Source organism: Myotis nattereri (genome assembly GCF_964212035.1).
Source record: "Myotis nattereri genome assembly, chromosome: 9".
Classification (NCBI taxonomy): Eukaryota; Metazoa; Chordata; class Mammalia; order Chiroptera; family Vespertilionidae; genus Myotis; species Myotis nattereri.
In genome coordinates this window covers 3,861,167-3,887,191 of record NC_138084.1, presented here as the reverse complement: position 1 = coordinate 3,887,191, position 26,025 = coordinate 3,861,167, and the positions used below count along the sequence as shown (strand labels likewise).

Sequence of the window (26,025 nt, the reverse complement as noted above, 5' to 3'; positions counted from 1 at the left end):
TCCCCGCCTGGAGTCTGTGCACCGAGGGCATCGGGCCCCAGCTTTCTCCTGCCGGGAAGGCGCAGCCCAGGGGAGGGGGCGCCCCAGGTCTCCAGTCAGAGTGTCAGGGGCTGTGCTGCCACCACGGAGAGCGGCCATTCAGTGGGGCCACTGGTGGCAGAGGCCAGGCGAGGAAGAGGAGGGAAAGGGTACCCGCCCCGTTAGAGACCACGCCCGGGCACACTAGGTGCTAGCAGAGGGATACGCTGAGGAGGTTATGTTTTATAAAAGACTCAATTTTATTTTTAGATAAATTGTAGGTTTATAAAGAAATGGAGAGGAAGGCACAGAGATTTCCCATATGTCCCCCACCCCCCACTCACACAGAGCCTCCCCCATTATCAGCATCCCTGTCCAGAGCGTGTATTTTTGTTATAACGGATGAACCTACATCGGCACATCGTAATAACCCAAAGACCTAAGTTTAGCCCTAGATTCGCTCTGGGTGTGGTGCGTTCTATGAATCTGGACACGTTATAATGACACGTATCTATCAGTACAGTGTCACACAGGAGTTTCCCTGCCCTCAAAGTGTTGGCGACTCATTTCAATATTCAACCAGGGGCAGCGTGAACCACAGCAGGACCCGGGCCTCACACTCACACCCTCTGTTCCCAGCCTCCTAAGTGCCGTCTGCATTAGGTGGGTTTCGCTTACTATTTGCCATCCATTCTGACCGTTTTCCACTCTGTCAGTGTAGGTGACAGCGCACAGACCCTGGTCAGTGACAAGCAGATTCTTCTGATCATGAGACGGTTCTGTCCTGAATTCACCTCCTCTCTATCTCCCGCCCAAGACTCGCTTCAGGGCACCAGTTCTGAATTTTGTGACCCACAGTTTCCCTGCCCCCTGTCCCTCCACCTCCACATCCAGTCCCCCAGGATCCCCAGTGTCCTTCCCACATGTCCAATCTGTCCATGGCCCTCCTCTGGCCTCAGGGCACAGGATGCCCCTGGGCAGCCACAGCCCCTCCTGACCCTTCCCCACCCACCTGCCCCTCCCTGCCCTCGGCCCCCAGGCTGGCTGAAGGCCTTGCCTTTCCCTCCCCACAGCTCCCTCTGGCCTCTGCTCCTCTGCACCCTCCTTCTCTCTGCCCCCAGTCCCTGCCCCACGCCCATTCCTCCTCTCCTCCCCCCAGACAGACCCCTCCTCTGAGGAGCTGACCTGAAGGCCCAGCCAGGCTCAGCTGACATGCTCAGTGTCTCCAGCCCCGGGACTACCACCTCTCCCGATCATGCTCTGCTGTGGTCCCTGTGCCTGCCTCACCCCTTCTGGGCTTTGAGCTCCATCAGGGGGGTCCTGTGTGCTCGGCCCTCCCTCCTTGCATCTCCTGGGTCCTGAGAGGGGCCTAGTGTGGAACAGGAGGGAAGGACCTGTGGGAGCAGGAGGGCTGGAGGGTCAGGGGACCAGGGCTCAGGCCAGGCAGGCCCAGAGTTGGTGTCCATCTGGGGGAGAACAAGGGCATTTCTCACTCTGAAGGGAATGTTGGATTAAGGGGAGGCCTGGGTACTGTCCCAGGAGCAGGGCAGGGAGCTGGGGCCTGGTCTGGGGGAGGCAGTGGTTCCCAGAGGCAGTGAAGCAGGTGGACTGAGCTCTGGAGGGTGCATGTTTCTTCCCGGAATCGCCCCACTTCTTGTAAGAGCCTTGCCCAGCTGGCTGCTTTCCCTGCAAACTATGCTCTGGGCCGGTCCCTCCCGGGATCCTGTGAGAGTCCGGACACCAGGGCTAATGGGGGCGGGGAGCTGTCCCTGTCTGACCCTGAGAATGGAATGCGCAGCATCAGGCAGACACATGCGTGGCAGGAAGGAGGATCGAGAACAGAGGAGCTGAGGAGGCATGAACCCCAGCAGCAGCTGAGCCCCACGGCTACATGTCCTGCAAGGCACAGGCCCCCACAGCTAAGATTTATCTGGATCAAGACGTCATTGGTGTAGAGGTGGACAGTCTCTGCTCTCAAGCCCTCACTAAGAATACAGAAGAGGAGGCAAAGCTAATGATTCCATAAGCTAATGAGCCCATAACTGGGGTGAAATGGAAACAAAAAATACTCAACTAAGATCAAAAGCAGAAGTCGAAAAAGAAGGGAATATAGAAATCATGGGACAACTAGAAAACAACATAGAGAACAACATGTTTCTAAATAACCCCTGGGTCAAAATGAAGCCCTGAAAAAATGTTAAATTGATATTAACAAATAAATAGACAATAGATAAAAATCCATGCGATGCAGGTACAGCAGCAGTGACTGGGAAATGTGTACCGTAAATGTTCGGGGAGGGGGATTGGGAGCGAGAGGAAGTCCCCGATTACTATTCCAGCTCCACCCCAAGAAACAGGAACGGGGAGGAGAAAAGCAAGGCCAGGGCAAGGAAGGAAATAACAGCGCAGAAGCCAGTGAAGCTGACACACAGACAGAACCGAGAAAATCCAACGAACAAACGCTGGGTCTTTGAAAACATCGCTTATGTCAGCAAACTCCTAAAAAGATGGCAAAGGAACAGAGAGAAGACACTGATTACCAGGATTGGGAAGGGAAGGGAAGCTGTTACTACAGAGCCTGCGGGCACCGGGGGCTCCCAGGGATCCTGTGCACAGCGTTACTCACACTTGACATTCTGGAAGAAATGGGCCAATTTCTTGAAAAAGCACAACGCACACACCTCAGTAAGAAGAGAATCCTCACCTCTCTTCGGGGTGTTTCAGTGGAAAGAACCGCTCAGGTGCTGGTCGTACCCACAGCGGAGGCCTTGAGGGGGACACAGTCAGGAAGGTGGGCGAGAGCCACACCCACAGGCCGGGCCCCGAGGGGGGCAGCGGCGGGAGAGGCGAGACCGCGGCTGCAGAACCACCTTAGCTCGTGGAGCCTGGACACGGGCCTCAGAGGCGGGTGTCCATGGCCCCGCAGCTGCAGTCGGGCCTGCGAGGGGCAGGCACCTCCCGTGGGCGCTTGGACCCACTCAGGGCCTCGGGGCTGGCACAGGGAGGCCCTCACCCCCAGCAGGAGGGCATGAGGGAGGGGACGGCGGGCAGTGGCCCAGGTGACACCCGTGGAAGAGCATGACCTGCAGGCGGGCAGGTGGGCGCCCCGGGCCTCTTAGACGCCTTTATGGGTGAAACTCACTTGGAAACAGGGAGACGCTGCCCAGAGGCCCTTCTGCCTTCCTGGCCGGAGGACCCGTGGTCCCTGGATCCGCAATTTGGGAGCCTGTGTGGCCCAGGGAAGCGGGATCGGGAGTCATGGGGATTATGGGGGTCATGGGGGTCATGTGGGTCATGGGGATCATGGGGGGTGATGGGGGTCATGGGGTGATGGGGTGATGGGGGTCATGGGGTCATAGGGTCTTGGGGGTGATGGGGGTCATGGGGTGATGGGGGTCAAGTGGTCATGGGATGACAGGGGTGATGGGGGTCATGGGGTGATGGGGGTCATGGGGGTCAGGGTGGGAGAGGCGGTGCCTTCCCGCGCCCCTGCACACAGAGCTTCCTGGTGGAGGGAAGGGCTCTGCCAGGTCCCCCGCTGGCTGCCCCCCTCCCGCCTTCAGTGCGGCTCCCCCTCCCGCTCGCCCTGTGGCCTGAGAGCTGAGCAGCCTCCCTGTGGCTCCAGTAAAGCCGCGTGCACAGGGGGCGGGAGGGGTGAGCGCAGCTTAGGTGCTGGTTGCCTGGCCAATAGCCACCTCCCCTGCCCGCTCCACCCCACACGCACAGGCACCTCCACAGCCCTGCCCTTCATTGGGCAGCACCGGCCCCTCCACAGAACTGGCTGAGCCCCGGGGAAGCCCCTGCCCGCTGCCCAGGACGGGTTCCCATGGAAACGGGCGCCGCCCTGCACAGGGAAGCGGGGCCAGGCCGCAGGGGGCTGTGGGTGAGGGTCTCCCCGCTCAGAGGAGACCAGGGAATGAAAGCAGCTCTGATGCCCTTGGGCGGGGCCCAGTGAGAACGTGCCCTGGAGGCTGCTGCCACCACAGCCACCATCGCAGCAGAGCGGGACCCACAGGATGGAGAAGCCTGGGCCCTGGTGCCCGGGAGCTGCTGGGCTGAGCCTGCGCCCCGCCCCCGCCTCCTGTGCCAGGGACAGCGCGGGCCGGGCTGGGGGGCCGCTCTCAGGGGAGCTCTGCTTCTCCCGCCACATGCACCCCGAGGCCACTGATCCCTGGGCTCCCCGAGGGCCAGGCTCCCGCCTGCGGAGGCCTCCCCGTGGGTCCCGCCCCGAAGGCTGCCCGTGGCTCCTGTCCTCGTGGGGCGGGTCTAAGATCAGGGCCCACGCGGGCCTGGGGCTGACCGCTGGGCCGCCCATGCCCCGTCCTGCAGTGGGAGCCCGTGTCCAGGGCAGGGCAGGGGTAAGGCTTCCCTCCGATGCTCACCGCTTCCGGCGGCTCCCGGGCCCAGCCATTCCAGGCCTTGAGGTGGGAAGTCGGGGGCCTGTCCCCTGAGAAATGCTGAGTCCCTTAAACCATTTAGTGGTCAGTCCTTGTGAACAAAAAAGGAAAGTGAAAGTGAAAGCGAAAGTGTCCACTCGAGTATAAAACCTGTTGCCCTAGAAGCAGAAAGCAGACCCTGCCCTGGTCAACAATGGCTTCGGTAAGTCCCCAGCTCTTTCTAGAACCGGCTCTGCAGGGGAGGGCAGCTCCCTGCATTACATGAGGGCCTGGGGCTGTGCTCCTGCTGGTAGCTCCAGGCTGTCTCTAAGGCTTCCATGGAGACCCGTATGTTGTTTAAGTCTCTTTCGCTGCAGGACTGGGAGGTGTTCGGGCAGAGGGAGCCCCGCTCTGGGTCTGGCACCGTGTGGGGTCGGGCGCCATGTGGGAGGATGTGCGGTGTCTGGGCTGTGCCCGCCTGAGCTCGGGAGGAGCTGGAGTGTGGGCTGATGGGGGACCCGGGACTTGGGGAGCAGTGGGTCCCGGCCTGTGGGCCTCAGCTGCTGCTGGGGTTCATGCCTCCTCAGCCCCTCTGTTCTGGCTCCTCCTTCCTCCCAGGCATGTGTCTGCCTGATGCTGCCCATTCGGTTCTCAGCCTCCGACGCGGACAGCTGCCCCCATTAGCCTTGGTGTCCAGACTCACACAGGGTCCCGGGTGGGGCCAGCCCAGTGCCTGGTGTGCAGGGAAAGCAGCCAGCTGGGCAGGGCTCTTACAGAAAATGGGGCGATTCCGGGAAGGCACCTGCACCCTCCAGAGCTCAGTCCACCTGCTTCACTGCTCCTGGGAACCACTGCCTCCCCCAGACCAGGCCCCAGCTCACTGCCCTGCTCCTGGGACAGTGCCCAGGACTCACCTTAATCCAACATTCCCTTCAGAGTGAGGAATGCCCTTGTTCTCTCCCAGATGGACACCAACTCTGGGCCTGCCTGGCCTGAGCCCTGGTCCCCTGGCCCTCCAGCCCTCCTGCCCCCACAGGTCCTTCCCTCCTGTTCCACACCAGGCCCCTCTCAGGACCCAGGAGGTGCAGGGACGGGGGGCTGAGCACACAGGATCCCCCTGATGGAGCCCAAAGCCCAGAGGGGGTGAGACAGGCACAGGGACCACAGCAGAGCATGACCACGTGGGGGGAGGTGGCGGTCCCAGGGGCTGGGACCCTGAGCCTGGCAGCTGAGCCAGGGTGGGCCTTCAGGGCGGCTCCTCAGAGGAGGGGTCTGTCTGGGGGGAGGAGAGGAGGAGTGGGCGTGGGGCAGGGACTGGATGCAGAGAGAAGGGGGGTGCAGAGGAGCAGAGGCCAGAGGGAGCTGTGGGGAGGGAAAGGCAAGGCCTTCAGCCAGCCCGGGGGGCCGAGGGCAGGGAGGGGGAGGAGGGGGAGGAAGGGTTAGGAGCGGCTGTGGCTGCCCAGGGTCATCCTGTGCCCTGAGGCCAGAGGACGGTCATGGACAGATGGGACATGTGGGAAGGACACAGTGGGTTCTGGGGACTGGATGTGGAGGTGAAGGGACAGAAGGCAGGGAACCTTGGCAGGAAACTGTGGGTCACAAAATCCAGAACTGGGTGCCCTGACCGGAGTCATGGGCGGGAGATGGACGAGGAGGTGAATCAGGAGAAGCGTCCAGGGTGAGTGTGGGCTGCTGGGCACCGGCTTGGAATGGGGCAAAGGAAGCGGAGCCCTGGCCTCTGGCTGGGCCGCCTGGGCTGAGCGCTGCAGGAGGTTCCTCATTGGCAGAGGTCAGACACAGAGACACAGAAAAGCTGAAAACTTCTCTAGTCATGAAGCAGAGGTGCCCTGGGCGGGCACGGAGGAGCAGGACGGAGGAGGTAACAGGACTAGGAAGGGAAAGGGCAGGGAGACCCTGTGCAGCCACTGCCAGCTGAGTGTCCCTCATGGGCGACCCTTTAACCTCTGGAGTTCTTCCTAGACGTCATAACGTGGGTTTTTGGGAGACCCGCAATGAATCTTGCAGGGTATTTGTTATATTTATAATACAGCATTAATGCTCACACTAATACTATAGCATTAGTTCTCACAGTGATGCTGCAGCATTAATTCTCATAGTAATGCTACAATATTAATGCTCATAGTAATGCTACAGTATTGGTTCTCACAGTGATGCTGCAGTATTAATCCTCACAGTGATGCTGCAGTATTAATCCTCACAGTGATGCTGCAGTATTGATTCTCACAGTGATGCTGCAGTATTGATTCTCACAGTGATGCTGCAGTATTAATCCTCACGGTGATGCTGCAGTATTAATCCTCACAGTGATGCTGCAGTATTGATTCTCAGAGTAATGCTCCATATTGGTTGTCACAGAAATGCTGCGGTATTGATTCTCACAGTGATGCTGCAGTATTGATTCTCACAGTAATGCTGCAGTATTGATTCTCACAGTAATGCTAAAGTATTACTTCTCACCGTAATGCTACAGTATTAATTCCCACAGTAATGTTGCAGTATTCGCTCTCACAGTAATGCTGTAGTATTGATTCTCACAGTAATGCTGCAGTATTGATTCTCACAGTGATGCTGCGGTATTGATTCTCACAGTGATGCTGCAGTATTGATTCTCACAGTAATGCTAAAGTATTACTTCTCACCGTAATGCTACAGTATTAATTCCCACAGTAATGTTGCAGTATTCGCTCTCACAGTAATGCTGTAGTATTGATTCTCACAGTAATGCTGCAGTATTGGTTCTCACAGTGATGCTGCAGTACTGGTTCTCACAATCATGCTGCAGTATTGGTTCTGACAGTAATACTACAGTATTGGTTCTTGCTGGAGGCTAGGACCAGCAGGTCATAATAAATCCGAAAAGTCCTCAAAAGGCTGATGGACTATTGATATTCAGCAGGGCTGAAAATCTGCATATTGTTCCCTGCTGCTGGATTAACAGCTGAAGGCAATTCTCTTAACCTGATAATCCTTTATTGTTTACCAAACCTTACCTTTGATATGTGTGTCTGCTTTGCTAAAGGGCAAAATCCTATATAATAAAAGCATAATATGCAAATTGAATGACCAGTTGCTATGACGTTCACTGACCACCAGGGGGGCAGGCACTCAACTCAGGAGCTGCCCCCAGCCCTCAGGCCCCAGGCCAGCCAAGGCGGGTGCCACCAGGGGGCCCCCAATTGCCCCACCGGTAGCCCCACAGATAGGCCCTAATTGCCAGCCAGGCCTAGGGACCCTCCCCATGCACGAATTTTGTGCACTGGGCCTCTAGTCTATACTAATAAAAGAGAAATATGTAAATTGACCATACATCTGCAATGGCCAAGCCAATCATGAGTGAGTATGCAAATTAATCTGACAAAGATGGCGGGCCTATGGCCAGACAGAGAGCTGAGTGGGAGAGCGGGCCGAGAGCGGGTGGCTTGGGGGGCTTGGCTCTCTTGGTCACTCCCAGCAACTGAGGGAGCCAAGCCCCCCAATTAATGAAAACCTTGTTTGCTCTTTCTAGTAGCTTGGTTGCATTCTTTCCCGCAAATCCTTCAAGCTTCTGTAGCTTTCTCCTTATGTCTGGCTGAGCCTGACTAAGGAAGGCTGCATTGACCATAGTTTGATTCCCTGAGGCCTCTGGGTCAAAGGGAGTGTAAACTCGATATGCTTCACGGTGTCTCTCATAAAAGGCTGCCAGACTTTCATCAGGCCTCTGGAAACCCTCAGAGGTCTTGGCCGTATTAGTGGGCTTCTTGGCCTCAGCCCGGAGCTCCTGGAGGAAGGCCAGTCAATATCTCTCTAACCTGGCCCTCCCATCCTCCGAATTCGGGTCCCATCTGGGTTCCACATCTGGGAGCCTCCCTGGCTCATCTGTCTGTGTCTAGTGTCCCTGGCGGGGCCTGGGTCTGGAGCCATTTCCAAGCTTCTGTTATTATTCTCATCACTCCTCAGTGTTAAAGAGCATGAGAAGGAGTTGCTTGCAGTCGACCCAAGTGGTCTTCTGGGTCTGAAAGATTAGCTTGAAGTTTTTCAGAATAAGTGAGAATGTGATGCCCCCAATTTAAGATATCGGTCATAGTGAAAGGCTGGTAGTAAAAGACTGATTCCCCCTCTTGTGGGGTCCTGTTTTCTCCAATTATATGAGGACCCTGCATTTCTTGGAAAGGCATCTAGAAAGCCAGGAGTGGTTTGGGTCCCCGATCAGCTGAGCGCAAACGTCGTCCAACTGACTGTAGAGTCCAGTTGAGGGGAGATGAAAGGAGGTGGTGTATCTAAGCTTCCCTGGCTAGGCTTAAGGGCCACTGGGTACTGCTTGAGGCACATATGGAGGTGGCAGAACTGGCAGGGCTTCCTCATGGGGTTCCTGCAGAATAGGAGGCTTATTCCCCTTCTGAGGGTCCTGCCCTTTTTCCTTATATACACAAAACCAGATCCAAAGCATCTTAAGCTCTGCTATTTCTAGCCACTGGTCAATATAAGGGAACTGGTTGGGATGACCTGGGTCTCCGGTGATAATTCTGTGAACATTCCTGATCATGGGGACATCCAATGTGCCCTCTGGTGGCCATCCTACTCCAAAAGATGGCCAGTCTATTTCACACATCCTTTTTAACTCCCAGGGGACTAGTTTTACTCCGTAGTCCCCAAGAAACCCCTTTTTAAACTTCCTTAACATACACTCTAAGACCGTGGAGTTTGAGGAGGAGGTATTACCCATGTTGCAGGGAGGAACCAGGTTGCCTCCTCTTTAAAAAATACCCGAATAAAAGAACTAATAAAAATAAGGCTTATTTTCTAACCTCATTTGTCCTTGGGTGTGGACAGCAAATGACACTAATCAGATTTCTATCAGTCTCCCTGAATACATTGACATAAATTATTTAACCTCTGTTTAGGGAGGCAAATGCAAATCATTTACTCCCAAGTGTCCCTGGTTTAGGGAAGACAGGATTTACAAGATGGCTCCAATGTCCTTGATTTAGGGAAGACAGGATTTAAGGACTTAGGGAAGACAGGATTTCTGCTCAGTTTCCCTATTCTACTTGTCCCAGCTTACTGGCCTGTCATCCATTCAACTTTCAACATTTCTCTTTACCTTCCTCCATTACACCAAAGCCATACTTTCCAGTTAGTTAGAACTCAGCTTTAATTTTTAGGTGACATGTAAATAATTAACATTCCTCAGATTAGCAATACATTAATATTTTTTTAAGAGACACAAACAGAAATTTCACTAGCTAAACAATTTTAAACAAACAACAAAGACACATATTTAAACAATAAAGACAGATAACATTCCCCATTTAAAACTCTGAATCACCACGGAAACTCGGGGGAGGTTTAGAAGGTTTTTTTTTTAAAAAACAAAACAGAAACAAACATGAAAACACTTTTACACCGGCACGTGCCACATTTACACCACAGAATACCACCAAATCACTTTCAATGGTGCAGAGATACAGAACAAGCCCCTGAACAGAGGCAGTAGAAAACTGCCTAGGAATGCTTCTCTCCTACCCTTTTCAAAGGCAGGCCAGACTCGGACCCTTTTCAAAATTTTCCAACATGCAATTGAGAACAGTGGGTTTACTTTGTCCCAACCCCATGATGATCGGTGGCGAGAGACAGACAAGGGTGCAGGGAAATTAACTAAAAGCCTGGAGGGTCTCCTTAAAGAAAAGATCCTTAATTCAGCACAGGCAGGAGGCAGGGCCTATAAAATCTCTCTGCCCTGCGGAGCTGTGAGCCATGCCTCTGAAAGTCCCAGTCAGACAAGAAAAGCCACAAATACCTTTAAATCTACCCCAGAATTCCAAAATTTCAACCTAACACAGCAAAATCACAGAGAAAACCAAAGTCCCTAGTATACAAACATAGACAGAAATTTTTACTAAGTGGGCTGATTCTTCCCGTGATAGAGAGCAAACGACTCTGAGAAAACTAACTCAACAGCACTGCTTGAGACTTTTACAGACCATCACGGGTTCAGCCTTCAGCAAATCAAAAGTTTAACGAGATGAGCGAATAGAAAATCAAAGTAGCTTTTGCTTTCACACAGACCAGTTAATCAGCAGATAATTATGCCAAGACAGACAAACATCCGTACTCACAATCTCTCAGACTAGCCCAGACTGGAGCTGAGTAGATAATGCCCAACTCCCCAGATGGGCATGGGGGCACTCCTGGCACCCATGCCCCAGACCAGAATTCTCAACCAACGTCTCAGTGAGAACCTACTGGAGGAGTTAAGGCTGCGTCCAGCCTCCCTTCTTGGTAGCAAATTGGCTAGTCCCACACACAAACAAACAGAAGAGTGAACCCATAAATCCTTAATTGAATCTGAATTCACTCACTTCCGGAGTCCTGATTCCTGATTTACCTGATGAAGTCTGATGACTTCCGGGGAGGTAATCAAGCTCCCCCTTCCACTCACTTGGAGTGGGCCTGACTGACTGGGGCCCCTACCTTACAGATTCTGTCAACAGGTCCAGAGGTGTCAGTCCACTTTCTCCAGATGCTGGCCGGGTCCTGGGCTGAAGTCCGGGAGTGCCTGGAGTTGCCCCCAGTTCAATTCTACTAAAATCAGCAGCGGGCGCCTTCCGGAGGCCTGTCCTGGGCCCCCGGGCCCCAAACCCCATGCACTCATGGAAGGCAAGAGCCAAACGTAGTTAGCTTCCCAGGTCAGGGGACCATATGTTACAGAAGACCAAAGAAATACCAAGTATGATTCCTAGAGAAAGGGAGGGACCCTGTTTATTAACACTAGTGGACTCCGGGAATAATTTCCAAATCAGAGTAAAGAAACACGCAGAGGGCTTCACTTTTTATAACCTTCTGGAGCCTTTGTCTTGCAGATATGGTTCTGCCCCCTTTCGTGGGCTTACAGGAAGCCCCCCAGGTGTTGAGGTCCCCAGGCCATATCCAATTATCTGTCCTGGGGCCAGCGATAATGACCTTCGCCCCCCTCCCCCGTGCCCCCTTCCTCCAACCCAGGGCAGTGCATTGTTCACAGTTTTTATGGCCTGACACACCTTGCAAGACCAGTTTCCTTCTGAAAATAAGTGGTAAACTGCCATTTTCTAGAGCATTTTTTTTAATCTGATGAGATTTAGCTTCTCAGCAATTGTTATCAGTTTGGATGAAATAAACTCATAAAAATTCTTACAAGTTTGAATGTTTCTTACACTGACACACTGTATAGAGAAATCTCTAGGCCCAAATGGCATCACTTGTGCTAAAATCCCATGATACCAACCTTAGATTTAATACCTGATTTGATTGTAGTCTCAACTTCTTCTGGAAATTAAATCTTAATCAACCTATTTGGAATTTTCTGATTGGGCACCGGTAAAGTAATCTGTCCTGTAGGCTCCTTCCCCGACCTCCTCCCCATAGAAAAAAGAGGCAACCTGCATGACAAAAAGCCTTGCTGTTCCCTTTCCCCCAAACCCAGGTCCTGATCTAAAAAATAATCCTTTCTTTTCTTTGGTGAAGAGCTCTCTTGCCCTACCCTTTTCCCTATAAAACACCTTTCATTTTGTACAATCCCTCAGAGTGCTGTGGACGAAAAGGGCTAAATGCTAACCTGACAAGCTCAGGGGTGACCTGCATGGCAATCTTGCCAACTCAGAGACCTAAAGTAACCCCAAAGGATGGTCTGAAATTAAACTTTAACTAAAAGCAGTTATGGTGGGTAGTCACCGCCTAGGCTGGTATCTTCACTGACAAGGTCAACCTTTACCTTAACTGAGCCTGTCTGTCTTTCTGCATCTCTGATAACATGTCCTTGAAATGCCTGGGTAACTTGTAACTTCCCCTTTTCTGGACCCCTCAGGGTACAACCAAATGTGCCTGGGCGCCAGGACAGAGACCACAGATTCCTTCATTGTTGTTGTTATCATGTTAATTGTTGACTGTTAACTATCCTGCACCCACCTAAGTATGTGTCTATCTTTTACTTTTTATCCAATCCCAGAGGATTCCCCATTTTGCTTTCTCCCACCTCCCTAATTTATCACCAGTGGATTTCTTGTAACCTTCCCATATCCCCTCCTTTGATTACACGTATAAAATTAGATGAAAAACCGCCATTCTCTGGAGCATTGTTCCAGTCCATTTAGATTCTGCTTCCCGGCAATTGTTGACAGCTTGGCTCAGATAAATTCACAAAAATCCTTACAGGTTTGAATGTTTTTATGTTAACATTGCCCTTGTACTTGCTGGATGAGATGTTGCCCCATTCATAAATTCCTTAATAAAGCAAGTAGATCTTCAAATTTACAAGGTTGAATTTTATTTTTTAACAAATGCAAAGGGCAATGTGTTAGGGTTCTTCAGAGTAAAAGAACCAATAGGATACAGATATGGATACAGATATGGATATATAAGATTTATTACATGAATTGGCTCACATGCTTATGGAGGCCGAGAAGTCTTACAATCTGTCATTTGCAAGCAGTGGACCAGAAAAGCCAGTGGTGTAATTTGTTGAGAGGCTAAAGGACTGCAAATAAGGTGTTAAGGCCATTGGTGTCAACACTGGAGTTCAAAGCCTTGAGAAACAGGAACTATGATGTCCAAGGGCATCACAGATGGACATCCCCGCTCAAGAAGAGACAGTTAGTCTTTTCTCCACATTTTTGTTCTGTTTGGACCCTCAATGGATTGGATGATGCCTGCCCACACTGGTGAGTCACCTTCTTTACTCAGTCTCCTAATTTAAATGCTAATTTCTTCTGGAAACAACCTCAGAGCTCACGGTGTAAATACAAATGTCCAATAAACATAGACATGTAAAAAAGATCCCATGCTATTACTACCATGTTGACAAATATTTAAAAGGATGTTGAGCAATTGTGACTCTGGTGTACTGCCAAGGGAAACTTAATTGTGCATTCTTTAAGAAAGTTGAAGAAGGTCATACTGCTACCAGAGAGCTGCTTGCATTGGAGGGGGCTCTCCCACTGCCTTGGCTCTTGTCATGCTTTTGAGAAAGAATTCAGATGAGTGACCAAAAGCAGTGTTGAAGCAAAGCAAGAACATTTATTAAAAATACACTTGGCATAAAGCACAAGCGAGCAACTCAGCTAGTCTCAGTGCCCTGCCTAGTGGGGGTTCAAGGGTTTTGTATTTTCCACTTCTTATAGGTTTCAAGATTCCCCTGCTGGATATCGTGGGCAGGAGACTAGATTTCCAGATCCCCCTTTTACCTTGTTGTGGCTTTCCTCCAAGTTTATGAGAACAATTGGCAATTTTATCTTGGCAAGTCCCAAGATTGCTGACTTCTTCATTCAGGGGGTGAGAAAAATTCCCTCTTTCCCTACCCACTTCTTCTCCTTCTGCCCTAGCAGCCATCTATCCTGCCTAACAATACCATACAACCCAACAACTCTGGTTTGTGACCCTTTAGTCAGTGATAACTTTAGTTTAGTCGGTCACAGTCAGTATGTTAGAAAAAATAAAGAACAGAATTTATCAGAGTGTATCTCATCTAGATTTTGGTAAGACTTTTATTAATATGCCTGAAGTCTCTATATATCCTGGTTCCTTATAAAATGTATTTCTTACCGTGGATCTTGGTTAAAAAGGTGGAACAGCCTCTGCTTAGAGAAGACTCCAGGTGCACTAGGAGGCTGTGTGAGGATGCTCATGGCAACTTTGTCTGTAATGCAACACCCTGGGAACACCCCAATGTGCACTGACAGGAGAGGATGATTAAACTGTGCTGCATTCCACATAATGGGAATGAACACAAATCCACAAGGAACCTAATATTGGGCAAACATCATCAAGTTGTGCAACGTAAGACACTTGATTCTGATTTTACCACATTCAAAAAATGCAAACGAAATATGTATATGTTGTTTAAGGGACACATTTATACGCAGGAAATGTTTTCTAAGAGCAAGACAATCATAGACACAAAATTCAGGAAATTGGCTACAACTCCCCATGCCACACAATGAGGATGCGACGGGCCCTCCCCACTCCCCTCACCCCTTTGTCCAGGATGTTACAGCCACAGGGGGTGTCAGTGAGAGACTCATATTTGGGGCTTTGGTTGGGGTAGGTTGCTGTTGTCTAAGAAAGCGGCCTCTCCACACCCAGGCAGTGGTAAATTTGGGTTTCCATTTGGTCTGGGCTGTGTTTCTGAACTGGGGGAAGGGGAAGGGCAAGGAGCGAGCGGGCACCCTGTTCCCAGTGTGGGGCATGCGCCTCTGATGACACGTTTTGTCTGGTTCCATCTGTTAGAGGTTGCTGGGATTGTTGGTGTGCTCTGGTCATGGTCAGTCCCCGTGTTCGGGTCTCCTTGGAGCTCCTCCCTCCTCGGTCTCTCCATCCCTCCTCACCCCACACCCCCCTGACCCTGCTGTTCCTCTCTCCTCTTCTCTGGGCCCTGAGACTTGGTGACTGATGACCGTGACGCTGACTGTGGCCACCACCGAATCCTTCTGATTAGTCATGTGGACATTAATTGATCTCTGGCTGATTTTCAGGCCTGCTTGTTTACCTGACCTGTACCTTGGCCCTGCTTTGAACAAACAATAGATAAGATTTTGTGTGATCTTTGATTTGCATTTTTATTTTATTTTATTATTATTATTTTTTTAAATCTTTTTTAAAAATATATTTTATTGATTTTTTACAGAGAGGAAGGGAAAGGGATAGAGAGTTAGAAACATCGATGAGAGATAAGCATCGATCAGCTGCCTCCTGCACACCCACTACTGAGGATGTGCCTGCAACCAAGGTACATGCCCTTGACCGGAATTGAACCTGGGACCTTTCAGTCCACAGGCTGACGCTCTATCCACTGAGCCAAACCGGTTACGGCTGCATTTTTATTTAAAAAAAAAAAAAGTATTTCTTTTTTTTTTTTTAATATATTTTTTATTGATTAAGATATTACATATGTGTCCTTGTCCCCACGTTACCCTCTACCCCCCCGCCCCCCGCTCATGCCCTCACCCCCCTGTTGTCCATGTCCATTGGTTAGGCCTATATGCTTGCATATAAGTCCTTTGGTTGATCTTTCCCCCTTACCCCCACCCTCCCCTACCTTCCCTTCAAGGCCCAACAGTCCAATCAATGCCTCTCCGTCTCTGGATCAGTCCTTGTTCATCAGTTTATGTTGTTCATTGTATTCCACAAATGAGTGAGATCCTGTGGTATTTATCCGCTCTCCAGTTCCATCCATGCTGTGGCAAATGGTAAGAGTTCCTTTTTCTTCTTCCTCTTCTTAAAGAATACCTTTCAGCATTTCGTATAATGCTGGTTTGGTGGTGATGAACTCCTTTAGCTTTTTCTTATCCGTGAAGCTCTTTATCTGACCTTCTATTCTGAATGATAGCTTTGCTGGATAAAGTAATCTTGGTTGCAGGTTCTTGCTATTCATCACTTTGAATATTTCTTGCCACTCTCTTCTGGCCTGCATGGTTTCTGTTGAGAAATCAGCTGACAGTCGTATGGGTACTCCCTTGTAGGTAACTGACTGTCTTTCTCTTGCTGCTTTTAAGATTCTCTCTTTATCTTTTGCTCTTGGCATTTTAATGATGATGTGTCTTGGTGTGGTCCTCTTTGGATTCCTTTTGTTTGGGGTTCTCTGCGCTTCCTGGACTTGTAAGTCCATTTCTTTCACCAGGTAGGGGAAGTTTTCTGTCATTATTTCTTCAAAAAGGTTTTCAATATCTTGCCCTCTCTCTTCTTCTGGTACCCCTATAATTCTGATGTTGGTACGCTTGAAGTTGTCCCAGAGGTTCCTTACACTATCTTCATATTTTTGGAATCTCTTTTCTTTTTTCTTTTTCGGTTGGGTATTTTTTGTTTCTTTGTATTTCAAATCTTTGACTTGATTCTTGGGATCCTCTTGTCTGCTGTTGGATCTCTGTAAATTATTCTTTATTTCAGTCAGTGTATGCTTAATTTCTAGTTGGTCCTTTTTCATGTCCTCCATGGTCTCACTATACTTATTGAGGGATTCATTAAATTTATCGGCGGTTTCCATAAAATTCTTGAAAAACCTTATAAACGTGGCCTTGAACTCTATATCCAGTCGTTTGCTTTCCTCCATTTCTGCCATTTGTGACCTGTTTCTTTGTCTCCGCATTTTGGCTGCTTCTCTGTGTTGATAGAGTGGCCCTGCGCGCCAGGTGTCCTGTAGGGCCCAGTGGCTCAGCCTCCCCAGTTACCTGGGGTGGACACTCTTGGTGCACTCTTGGTGCCTTGGTTGTTGTAGGATCACTGGGAGGAATTGACCTCCAGGCCAATTGGCTGTGAGAATCAGCTGTGTCTGAAGTGGGAGAACTTCTGTGCTGAAGACACCCTTCTGGGGCAAGACTTGCTTCAGTGGGGCTTTGGTGCTCACTGAGTCTGCTCCCTGAGTGTGTCCCTTATGGATCTGAGGGGTTGTAATCTGGATGGTCCCCCTCTGACCACTGGGTACAGTGGCTCCTGGATCTAAGGAGGTACTAATTCAGCCTCTGCCTGAGGCCACACAGCAGGAGCCACGAAGAGGCTCAGCTGTGAAGCAATGCAAGCCGCTGCGGGGCCTTGGGCCTTCTCTTAGAAGTTCCGGGTCTGCTTGGCTCGGCTGCAGTTAGGTGCATTCACATGCAAAAGCCTCTGCCGCAGCCTGGGTGGGGTGGGGTCTCAGGGAATCAAAGGGCGGAGCAAGGAGCTATGGCTGATTCTCCGCCCGGAAACGCGAGTCTCAGTGACCCGATAATTGCTGAAGCACCTCTGAGGGAAAGCCGCCCTCAAGTTCGCCCGCTGCCCGACAGACCAGCTTCTCCTCGTATGAGTCCTGGGTCCCCAGAGACTTCCCAGAACCGGAGTTCAGAGCAGTTGGGAGCTTGTGATTCAAAAAGACAGCCGCGTCCTCAGGTGCCACCCCCTTTCTGCCTGCGCGCGAGCCGCCGTACCTCTGCACTTCACCTCCGCAGCTCCTCTGGCTCTCAGCGTGCTTTTCTTTCCTTCTAGTTGTAGAATTTACACTCAGCCAGCCGTCCTGTTGTTCTGGATGATGTCTGCTCTGTCCTTTGCCGTATTTTTCAATTGTTGTGGGAGGCGGCAATTTCCCGGTGTTTATCTATGCCGCCATCTTAGTTCCGGTCCCAAAAATGTATTTATTAGAAGCATGGTAATACATGCTAAACCTAAATGTGGAGAACATGACCCTCCTCTCACTAAATCATTACCTGACACGTGACCTGGACACATGTCTCAGAGAGGAGCCCATGACGTGGCTTTAAGTACAGGTGTTTGTGTTCCTGGGCTGGGTCAGAGGGAAAACGAAACTCTTGATCACAGAAGTCTGGGCCTGAGGCAGCAGCACACAGACACAGCTGCACAGGAGGATGGCTCCGGTAAGTCCCCAGAAAGCTTTTAATTCAAACACCGCAATCCTGTTAGTGGAGATGATGTGGGTCTCCTTGCTGGGCTGCAGCGCTGGCACCGAGGGGCACGGGGCCTGCTGAGGCCAGAGGGTCCGCTACCTGGGGTGGGAGGGCTCCCCAGAGCTTCCTGAGGAGGCAGGAGTGGTGGGCTCAGGGCGGGCAGCCTCTGCCCACTGCCCAGTCCCACCTCCTCAGTCACACTGTCCTGCGTGGCTGGGAGGAGCTGGGAGGGAGGGACCAGGAGAACGGCTCCCAGCGGTGTGGGGCCGAGGCGGGGACTGCAGGAAGAGTTCTTATCCATCTTTCATCTCCAAGCAGCTCACCTGTTCCCTCTGCTTTTCTTTCCATCCCTCTCTTCCCTTTCGATATGTAGCTCGCTCCTTCTGGCTCCATAACAGTCACATTTCCAAATGCTCGCTGCATCCTGACACCATGCAAAAGGCTTTTATTTAATATCTGCTACACATATGTGAGCACATTTTCCTTGTTAACTGCCCCCCCCCCCAAACCCAAATGGAAACCTAACATTGAGGCTAAAGTGCACTGCACCACCCCCGGTCACACAGTCCCTTCTCTGTGCGGCTCCGTCTGTGTCCTGCCAGGGGTTTTCTAGTCCTTTGCATATAGAAGTGTAGCCACCATTTAAGTGTTGTTTTGTGGCTTTGGGTTTTGCTGTCATTCTTAACTTGGTTGTCTGGGTACAGTTCACTTAGGAAATGATTGAATGTTTTCCTTTATTTACCAGCTTTTGAAATAATATGGTGATTCTTTTGTATCCTCCAAAGGTAACCAATGCATTTTTAAAAATGTCATTATGAACACACTAGAGGCCTGGTGCCCGAATTCATGCACCAGTTGGGTTCCTTGGCCTTCCCTGCGGGATCAGGAAAAAACTGGCTCTCCGACTCCCCCGAGGGGTCCCGGATTGTGAGAGGGTGCAGGCCAGGCTGAGGGACCCACTGGTGCACAATTGGGGCCAGGAAGGGATGTGGTCAGTTTGCCAGCCGGGGAGGGACCATGCGAGGGCTCCAGGGTGTGTCTGGCTTATCTCCCTCAGTCCCCATCAGCCAGACCCCAGCAGCAAGCTTACCTACCGGTCGAAGCATCTTCCCCCTGGTGGTCAGTGCATGTCATAGGGACTGGTCTACCATTCGACTGTCTGCTCCTTGGTGATCAGTGCATGTCATAGCGAGCAGTTGAGGGGCCTTTGCATATCATTAACATATTATGCTTTGATTGGTTGATGGGATGACTGGACAACCAGACACTTAGCATATTAGGCTTTTATTATATAGGATTGATATCATTATTCACATATCTGATGTGTTTCATTTTGATGCTCAAATTGTTCCATCTTTGGTCAAGTGGACCCATGATGCCTCTAGTCAAAAGCTTTTCTCTTAACCATGTCTCCCCAGCAGACTTCCGGTTGGCAGTCACCCTCACTTCACCCAGCAACAGCGACCCACCCTGGTCATGATGGTCAGGCCCTGTGACCCCGCTCAGCTGAGTCAGGGGAGGAGAAGTGCTAGCTGACCAAAGAGCAATCCTAAAGTAGAACTTTTGTGATAAGGGCGTGTCTCGCATTCCCCGTGGGATGAGGGCAACATACTTCCTGCTCATGCAAACTGCAGATGCGCACTGCCCTGTCACCAACTCCAGTCACACCCTGGGGTCCCCAGCTGGATCTTGGCCTGGCGCCCAGACTTCAGTGGCCCCTGCCCGCCTGGGATGCTCTGGGATTTTAAGGGCGCAGCGTTGGTAACATGCAGACTAGGTTTGATCTTTCTCTCTATTCACTGGGTAAGGATCTTTGCATGTTACCTAACCTTCCTGAGACTCAGTCTTCTCATCTGTCAAATGGGGTCATGACAGTTTGTGGTCAAAGGAGTGATGGATATGAAATGTGGGCATGTTGAGCACCGTGTCTGGCTGTGCAGGTCGGGGCTCTATCACTCAGAATCACTCAGGCCCGGCGCAAGGTGGGCGGCTCTTTATGGGGCATTTGAGACTTCCTGGGAGTCATATACTCACTCACTGACACCAACATGCTCTGGCATAACATGTGCCCATGCCCATGTCTGCCCACCTCTCGGCCACACCCCCGTGCTGCACAGCTGCCCACACCTCCCCTCCGGACACCCTGTCCATCTCTTCTTTGTCCCCCAAAGAGCTCACTTCCAGCTCAGCAGCCCCAGTAAAGGAGGGACTTCCCATCTGTGCGAGGAGAGCGCCCTCTTCCGTTTCCTGCAGGAGATGATCAGAGGGAGCTTGCAGGCTGGGCTGGGGCTCCTTACAGGTCAGGTTCTAGAATGTTCCCTGTGAGGACTAACCTCAGTCTGTCTCTGGTTTTTCAGTCACAGGCCGAACTGAAACCTGGCGACCTGATTGAGATTTTCCACATTGCCTACGAACACTGGGCCCTCTATGTGGGTGATGGCTACGTGGTGCACCTGGCTCTTCCAGGTGAGGCTGGTTCTCCGCTGAAGCTCAGGGCAGAGGTGGGAGTGTCAGCGGCTGCACACTCGTGCGCTGTTCTCACCCAGTGCCCGGATGGTGGGCTCCCCCTGGCCATTGGCTGCATGAGGTTCCCTGGTAGGTCTGCAGCCGCTCCTCTTCCTCAGCAGCGAGTTCGTGGAGGACGGACTGTTGGCTTTTATTCCAGGTGATACTGGGGCTCACTTCCAGCCAACCCACTGTCCCAGGGAAGCACCCCGTTGTGTGTGCTCCATGTTCTGGGGGCAGATGAGTAGGACACAGCGTAGAGCAGGCTCAGAGGCATGGAAGGAGCGAGGGCCTCTCAGCAGCACCCGTTTGGGGTCCTGGGGCCTCCGCTTGCGGAGCTGGTACTTGCCTGTGTGACTTGCCCCCTAAGCTCAGCTGCACCCTCTGTAGAGCAATGAGAACCCACCTCCTGGTCGTGCAGGGTGGGATGCAGGACAGCACGGGGGGCGGAAGGGTGGGGCCTGGCGGGTGCTGGGCCAACCTCCCTTCCCTCCCAGAGCTTCGTGGCATTAAAGCAAAGGCCCAAAGCCTGGGAACCACCAACAGCAGGGAACGGGCCAAATAAAATCGGTGCCTGCATTTCATGGCAGACGGTGCCACCGTTACAAGCAGCTGTACAGCAGGTGTGGGCACACACATGTGAATTTTAAAGCCAAGTGCAGGCTTTAAAAAATTAGGCTTATTGGGGAATAACTTACTGTTTTATGTTTTTGTTAATCCTCATCTGAGGATATTTTTTCCATTGATTTTTAGAGAAGGGAGAGGGGGAGAGAGAGAGAGAGAGAGCAAGAGAGAGCGAGAGAGAGAGAGAGAGAGAGAGAGAGAAACATCAGTGTGAGAAACATCTCGCCCTCTCTGTGTACAAGATGATGCTCCAACCTACTGAGCCACATTGGCCAGGGTCAAATGCTCTTTAATAAGAAAATAAGAACTGGTGAACTAAAGAGTACACACACACACACACACACATACACACACTCACACACACAGCCAGTGAATGTAGAAGCTGGTCATTGGATGAACTGGCTGTTCAGAGATTGACGTCATACCAACAGGCTTTCTGTGAGCCCAGCTCCAACCGGCAGGTCCACTGGCTCCTCCCTGAGGGCTCCAGGGCCCATCACTCACCTTCTCCTGTCAACTTTCCCAGAAGCCTGGGTGAGGCAGGAGGCGGGCGTCCTGTTAGGGGCAAATCTGAGAATTCAGAGCTGGGAGAGTGTGGCCACCACCTGACCCAGGCCCTTCCATCTGTAAGTGATGACAGCCCCTGAGAGGAGAAGGACTGGCCTGAGGCCACACGGTGGGTGGGGCTCTGGGTTGGCAGGTCAGGCCTGGGCTTGCCCAGCAGCCTCCTTTCCTACTATTGGAAACATGTCACCCTGGCCGCTGAGGGCCCACCCCGCTCTGGCTGGGCTGCACCTGGGGTCTGTGCCCTGTACCCTCTGCCCCTCCTGCATCTATCAGGGTCATCTGCGCCCACAGGGGCCTTTAGAGAATCCACGTCCTCGGCTTTAGAAATGAGGGAGCCAGAGTCCAGGGGCAGCTGTGACTTCTCCAAGGGCACCCAGGCGGGGGGCCGGCCTGTGTTTGAGGTTGAAGCCAGGCAGGGGGTCGGCCTGTGTTTGAGGTTGAAGCCAGGCAGGGCCGGCCTTTCCCCAGCTCATCCTCACTGATGATGCCCAGGGCAGTGGGGCTGCCTGCTTGCCCGCTCTCAGCCCCGACCATCGGCCTCTTTCCCCTTTGGGAACCACAGGTGAAACTGCAGGATCTTTGTCGGCCAGCCTCATGTCCTCCGATTGCGGGAGGACCAGAGTGAAGAAGGAGCTGCTGAAGAAGGTGGCCGGGAAATGCAAGTACCGTGTCAATAACAAGCATGACCGGAAGTACTGCCCGCTGGATCCCAGCGATATTGTACGCCACGCGGAGGAGCTGGTAGGGCGGGAGATGCGCTGCAATCTGACCAGCGACAACTGTGAGCACTTCGTGAATGAGCTGCGCTATGGAGTCCACCGCAGCGACCAGGTGCGTCCTCAGCCCGTGTCCCTGTCCCCAGGAACCGGACCATTCCCTCCGCTGACAGTGGCTGGGCATCGTGTGGGCGGAGGCGGAGGCATGAAGGTCACAAAATAGCAGGGACAGAACCCCTGCCCCGAGGGAGTGACAGTCGGGGTAGGGAGGAGGGTGGGGAGAAATGCCAGTCGCTGTGCAGACCAGTGAGGTTAGGGGGTGATGTTGCAGCCATGACAGTCACCCCTGGCCCCTCCATAGCTCCAGAGGAGGGTTGTTTTATCCCCACGTTACAGATGGGGAAACTGAGGCTCACGGTGCTTTACTAGCTTACCCAAACTCATCCAACCACTAGGCATTGAGTCTCTAGCACCTGACAGCCACGTGCAGAGGTGGGATTTGAACCCAGGTGCCTGATCCAGGAGGGCATCGCAGAAGAGGCAACATTCGAGCTGAATCTGATTTATTTTTTAAAAGAAATATATTTCATTGATTTCAGAGCTTAAGGGAAAGGGATAGAGAGTTAGAAACATTGATGAGAAAGAAACATTGATCAGCTGCCTCCAGCACACCCCCTACTGGGGATGTGCCTGCACCCAAGGTACATGCCCTTGACTGGAATTGAACCTGGGACCCTCAGACCGCAGGCCTTCCTCAATTATGTAATCAGGCCTGGCAGTGGGCTCGCGTGGGCCCCTGTGCCATAGTTTGCTGACTCCTGGTCTCAGATAATTTGAAATACCACATACTCCTCACACATTCTTAGCTGACATCAAACATTTAAAAAGTTTATAAATACAAGAGTGCAGAGGACGGCATTTTTGGTAGGTGGTACATGTGTGTCTATTTTCTTCACGTCCTCGGCGTTGCACAGTTAGCTCGTGCAGTTAATGGAAAATGCCTGCATGTCATTTAAATAGTCAGAGCAGGCATTACTGCCAACCAATCAGTCAAAGCCGGCCTACTTTCATTGATTTATTTATATTTATTTATTGTTACTCCTAATCGGAGGATATTTTTCCACTGATTTTTAGAGAGAGTGGAAGGGAGGGGAGAGACACACAGAGAGAAACATTGATTTGAGGGAGACACATCGATTGGTTGCCTCCAATCTAAGCCCCGACCAAGGCCAGGGATGAGCCTGCAACTGAGGTACATGCCCTTGACTTGAATCGAGCCTGGAACTCTTCTTTCCACTGTACCCACTGAACCAAACCGGCTAGGGCCAGACTCAACTTCTTTTAGGAAAAAAGCTGACTATCCCCTCCCCACAATTCAAATGAATACATTACAGCACGTTTCCATGGCACCTGTCTGGGGTGGGAATTCCCATCTAAAGTAACAGAGGTGGAGGGAGCCTCCCAGGGGGGGATGTGGTCTCCTGGTTCTTCCCACGGCCGGTCTGTCTGGAAGCAGCGGGTGCCCCATCCTCGCTGGAACCTTACGCCTCGGCCAAGGCTGTAGATCCCGGTCGGTGAGGACGAAGCTCCTCTTCTGTGAGGGGGAGAGGGCTGTGGTGAAAGGGGAGGGGCAGGGAACCCACTGGGAAGTGCCCCCTGGTGCCCGCGGGGACCCTGCTGTGGGGTCTCCCTCCTTTGAGCTGAGGTGGGAGGAGTGACAGCCTGAGGTCGGGGCTGCCCATCATGCATCTGTGCTGGAACCCCGAGGGCCAATCTGGGGACCCCAGCGTTTCAGGGCTGGTTGGCCGTCTGCTGTGCTTCCGAGGGACTCGGGGAGGTCTCTTCCCCTGAGCAGCTGGTCCCTGGCGCCTCCCTTCTGAGCTCCTTCCACGGCCGGGAACTCGGCCTTGCCTGTCTGTCTCCCTCTTACTCCTTCCTGCTCCCTGCCTCTGTCTACAGAGACTCCCTCCATCTCCCTCCATAAACCAGTGGGCGCCCCTAGGCCGGCCCCAGCCCCTGAAACGCCTGCGGGAGAAGCAGAAGACTGCCAGGAGAAGGGACTGTCCAGCCAACCTCTGGGCCGGGCCCTGCGCACCTCTCAGAGCGCTTACTGACAGGGGCTGCCCCTGGGAATCCCCTCTGCCCCGGGACAGGCATGTGTGGCCTGCAGCTCAGGAGTGTTGCTCTCAAGGACCTGGGTACTTATTGGTCCTTGAGCACTCAAGGTCCAGTCATTTGAAATGTCGTTGTCCACCCTGGTCCTGTGGCTCCGTTCTCGGGCGTCATCCCGCACACCAGGAGGCCGCCAGTTCAGTTCCTGGTCAGGCACAGGCCCGGGTTACGGGCTTGACCCTGCAGGAGTGTGAGCAGGAGGCAGCCCATCGATGTGCTCTCACACGCATGCTTCTCTCTCTCCCTCCCTCTCTCTCAAATCAATAAACTATTCTTAACAGAAAATATATAGAGAGATGCAGTGTCAGGAGGGCCGGGCCTCTGCCTCCTCTCCCATGGGAGGCTGGGAGCCTGGCTTCCATCCGTCCAGCGGGCTGACACCGGGCCCGACTGCACTGACGCTCACCGACCATTTTAAACTTTCATTTCACGGACTCCTGACCCCCAACCAGTCCCCCTCCATTGCACACCCTTTAAAACACCTGTCACCTCTGTGCCAGTCAGAGTGGAGCTCAGGAAAGTCTGTTGATCGCGGACACGTGGGAGCGGGTCTGAGTGTCTCTGAATGAAGTGGGCGGTGCGGCTTTTCCTTCCCCAGCCGCTCACGTGGCGCCCAGTCACGATCTTCCACAGAAACCTGCCATGTGCTCTGTTTGAGCATTTTTCCTTCCGGCGGAGGAGGCTTAGGCGGGCTTGTTAGGACACCAGGCGTCCTGGTCCCTGTCACTGGGCGTGGGGCGGCTTTGGGGAGCTCTTTCCCCTGTCCCCCTCAGTCTTCCCCGCTGTACAGTGGGCATCTAACACGGGTATCAGTAGGGTTTGGGGCAGATGGAGATGATTGAGAGCCTGGGAAGTCCCGCCCGGTGTTGACGCCTGGAAGCAGCTGCTCTCGGGGTCTTGGCCCGCTTCCCCAGCACAGCGCTGTGGGCAGGGGTGGCTCACACGGCGCTGCCGAGTGCACGACCCTCAGGGACCATCCTGAGGTCTCCACCGCCTCATCCCTGCTGTCCGAGTGTCCGCTTCCTTGTCCAGAACCCTCCCCGGTCAGCGCAGAAGCAGGTGATCTCGCTCCAAGAGCCGCTGCCCAGTCAGGACATGGGATCAGCAGCTCCTCCCCCAGCGCCCACGCTGTGCCTGGGCCGGGCTCAGCTCCTGGGCCGCCCAGAACCATCCCGGCCCAGCCCTGGGTCGTGAGAGCTTACAGGGGGTTTCCCAAACTCTGCACTGGCCTCAGGCTCCCAGTGGCCAGCCCTAACCTAGCCCGTCCGGGCACCGCCTGTGTCCTTCCCACGGCACCCCCTGCGGCTCTCTGAGCCTTTCAGCACCCACAGGGCCGCTGTCTCCCTCCCACCCACAGCTCCTTCCCCCTCCCGTTCTCTCCCGCCTCTTCTCTGCTCTCCTGGTGGCCTGTTGCCCTGCAAACACCCGCTCCTTCTGTGGTTCCGTTGAAGGGGACCCGGGTCACTCCTGAGTGAACATGAATGTGTTGAGTAAACATGGCCCGGTCCCTGACCTGCAGTGTAACGCCCCATGTTTTGTGTTACAGGTCACTGAAGCGATCCTGAAAGGTGGCATGCTTACAGGCGTCCTCGGCATGGGCTTGGCCGTGATCGGGACCCTCATGAACGTCCAGCGGAACTGAGGTGA

General features: G+C 52.7%; 1 protein-coding gene across 3 annotated transcripts in view; it reads left to right on the top strand.

The window, feature by feature from the left end:
- The window catches only part of LOC308525044 (phospholipase A and acyltransferase 3-like), a 40,560-nt gene that overhangs the window by 14,099 nt on the left and 436 nt on the right, over positions 1-26,025 (top strand). For all 3 annotated transcript variants that reach the window (XM_081099744.1, XM_081099743.1, XM_081099745.1), the window contains 3 exons: positions 20,152-20,260; positions 22,053-22,321; positions 25,925-26,021. In XM_081099744.1, coding sequence (XP_080955870.1) covers positions 20,152-20,260; positions 22,053-22,321; positions 25,925-26,020 — 474 coding nt within the window. In that variant the 3' untranslated portion in view covers position 26,021. The remainder of the gene's footprint in view (positions 1-20,151; positions 20,261-22,052; positions 22,322-25,924; positions 26,022-26,025) is intronic.